Source organism: Rhea americana, unplaced genomic scaffold (genome assembly GCF_003343005.1).
Source record: "Rhea americana isolate MKP2758 unplaced genomic scaffold, rheAme1 scaffold_658, whole genome shotgun sequence".
In the NCBI taxonomy this organism is placed as follows: Eukaryota; Metazoa; Chordata; class Aves; order Rheiformes; family Rheidae; genus Rhea; species Rhea americana.
In genome coordinates this window covers 7,892-9,928 of record NW_028186821.1, presented here as the reverse complement: position 1 = coordinate 9,928, position 2,037 = coordinate 7,892, and the positions used below count along the sequence as shown (strand labels likewise).

At 69.4% G+C, this 2,037-nt stretch overlaps 1 protein-coding gene across 1 annotated transcript in view; it reads right to left on the bottom strand.

Annotated features, from left to right (window-relative positions):
* The window catches only part of CDK4 (cyclin dependent kinase 4), a 3,473-nt gene extending 1,855 nt beyond the window's left edge, over positions 1-1,618 (bottom strand). Inside the window, exons 1-4 of the mRNA XM_085320755.1 lie at positions 1,215-1,618; positions 1,002-1,137; positions 761-928; positions 3-75 (exon numbers count right to left, since the gene is read on the bottom strand). Coding sequence (XP_085176881.1) covers positions 3-75; positions 761-928; positions 1,002-1,137; positions 1,215-1,432 — 595 coding nt within the window. The 5' untranslated portion in view covers positions 1,433-1,618. The remainder of the gene's footprint in view (positions 1-2; positions 76-760; positions 929-1,001; positions 1,138-1,214) is intronic.
* Between the last annotated feature and the right edge of the window lie 419 nt (positions 1,619-2,037).

The window sequence follows — 2,037 nt, the reverse complement described above, 5'->3', positions numbered from 1 at the left end:
GCTCCACATGTCCACGGGCGTCGCGTAGGTCGACTGGAGCAGCACCTCGGGCGCCCGGTACCACAGCGTCACCACCTGCCCACGGCACGGGGACGGGCTCAGCGCCACAGCCCCCCGTGCCTGCGGGTCCCCTCCTGGCCGGGGGCCACCGCCACGGAGACCTGCAGCCGCCCACGCCCAAAGTGCCCTGGATTCGTGGCCACCTAGATCTGCACCCTCACAGCTTCCTCGGTTCACGGCCACCTGGTCCCAGGGCCACCAGGATCTCTGCCCCCAAGTCCCCTCCTCCCAGCCCTAGAGACACCGGGGACTGGTGGCTCTCCAGATTCGCAGCCATGTGGATCTGTGAGCATCCACAAAACGTGGCCACTCTGCCCTGCGGTGGCTTCCCAGACKAGGTGTTCACCAGTCCCTCCCTGGGTCACCCTGACCTGCAACTCCCTGGGCTTGTGGCCACCCACGACACTCAGCTCCCTGGATCCATGGCCAACCCAAGCCATGGCCACCTAGATCCGTGGCCACCTGAGCCCCACAGCTGCCTGGATCCATGGCCAACCCAGCCTGTGGCCACCCAGGACTCACAGCTCCATGATTTGTGGCCGCTCGGCTCCATGGTCACCCAGCTTCACAGTCACGTGGCCTGGGGCCTCCCCAGCACCATCGCTCTCTGCGTTTGTGGCTGTGCAGATCCACAGCTACGTGGCCCTGCAGCCTCCCAGGACCCCAAAACTCCCCAAATTCATGGCCCCTGGCCACACACCACAGGGGTCAGGGCCATCTGGCAGCTGTAGATGCGGGCCAGGCCAAAGTCGGCCAGCTTGACCTGCCCGTTGCTGGTCACCAGGATGTTCTCGGGCTTGAGGTCCCGGTGGACGATGCAGTTCGAGTGCAGGAAGTCGAGGCCACGGAGGAACTGCCGCATGAGGTCCTGGAGGGGGAAGAACACCCGGCGTGAGCGGCCCCGCGGCCTCCACGGTCGCCGTCCCGGTTCCCTGACCCACCTTGATGGTGTCGAGCGGCAACCCGGGCGCAGGCGCCTTGTCCAGGTAGGTCTTCAGGTCCTGGTCCACGTGCTCGAAGACCAGCGTCACCTTGGTCTCGCGCTCCGTCCGCGCCGTGGCACAGACGTCCATCAGCCTGGCCGGGGTGGGGGACGCGGCGTCAGCGGGGTCCCTGGTCCCCGCGAGGCGGGAGGCGGCGCCCGCCGGACTCACCGGACGATGTTGGGGTGGTCGAAGTGCTCGAGGCGCTTGAGCAGGGCCACCTCGCGCACGGTGCTCAGGGGCAGCCCGTTCTCCGTCGTCTGCACCCGCACGTTCTTCAGCGCCACGAACTTGCCGCTCTGCAGGTCCCGCGCCTTGTAGACGGTGCCGTAGGCGCCCACGCCGATCTCCGCCACCGGCTCGTACTGCTCCCGCACCTCCTTCGCCATGCTGGCGCCGCCGTCGGCCGGGGCCCCCGGCACCCTGCAGCACCCCGGCACCCGCTGACCGGCACCGGGGTCAGCCGGGACTCGCCTGCACCCCACAGCCAGCACCTCAAGGAGCGAGGAGCACCCGGCGCGTCCTGGACGCCCGGCTCAGGCGTGGGCGCAGCACCCCGCAGCCCTTGCGCCCAGCGCCATATGGCCCCCTCTGAAGCCCAGCCCCAGCGCCCAAGGGATCAGAGGGGGCCATAGCACCCTGCAGCCCCCAAGGGGACCAGCACCCCAGGGGGACCAGCACCCCCTAAGGGACCAGCACCCTGCAGCCCCCAGCACCCCAGGGAGGGACCAGCACCCTGCAGCCCCCAGCACCCCGCACCTCCCTGCAGATCTCGACACCCCAAGGAGGAATCAGCACCCCACAGCTCCCAGCACCCCATGGATCCCCCCCCCAAGCCTCTGCTGCTCTCCTCCGTGTTAGCGCTGCCCCCCCCCGCAAGGGACACGCGTGCAGCAGGGACCGGGGGAGGGGGGACACAGGACTCTGCCCCCCTCGTGCAAGGTGCCGGTGCGCGGGGAAAGGAGCGTGCAAAGGGGGTCGGGAGGGGAGGGGC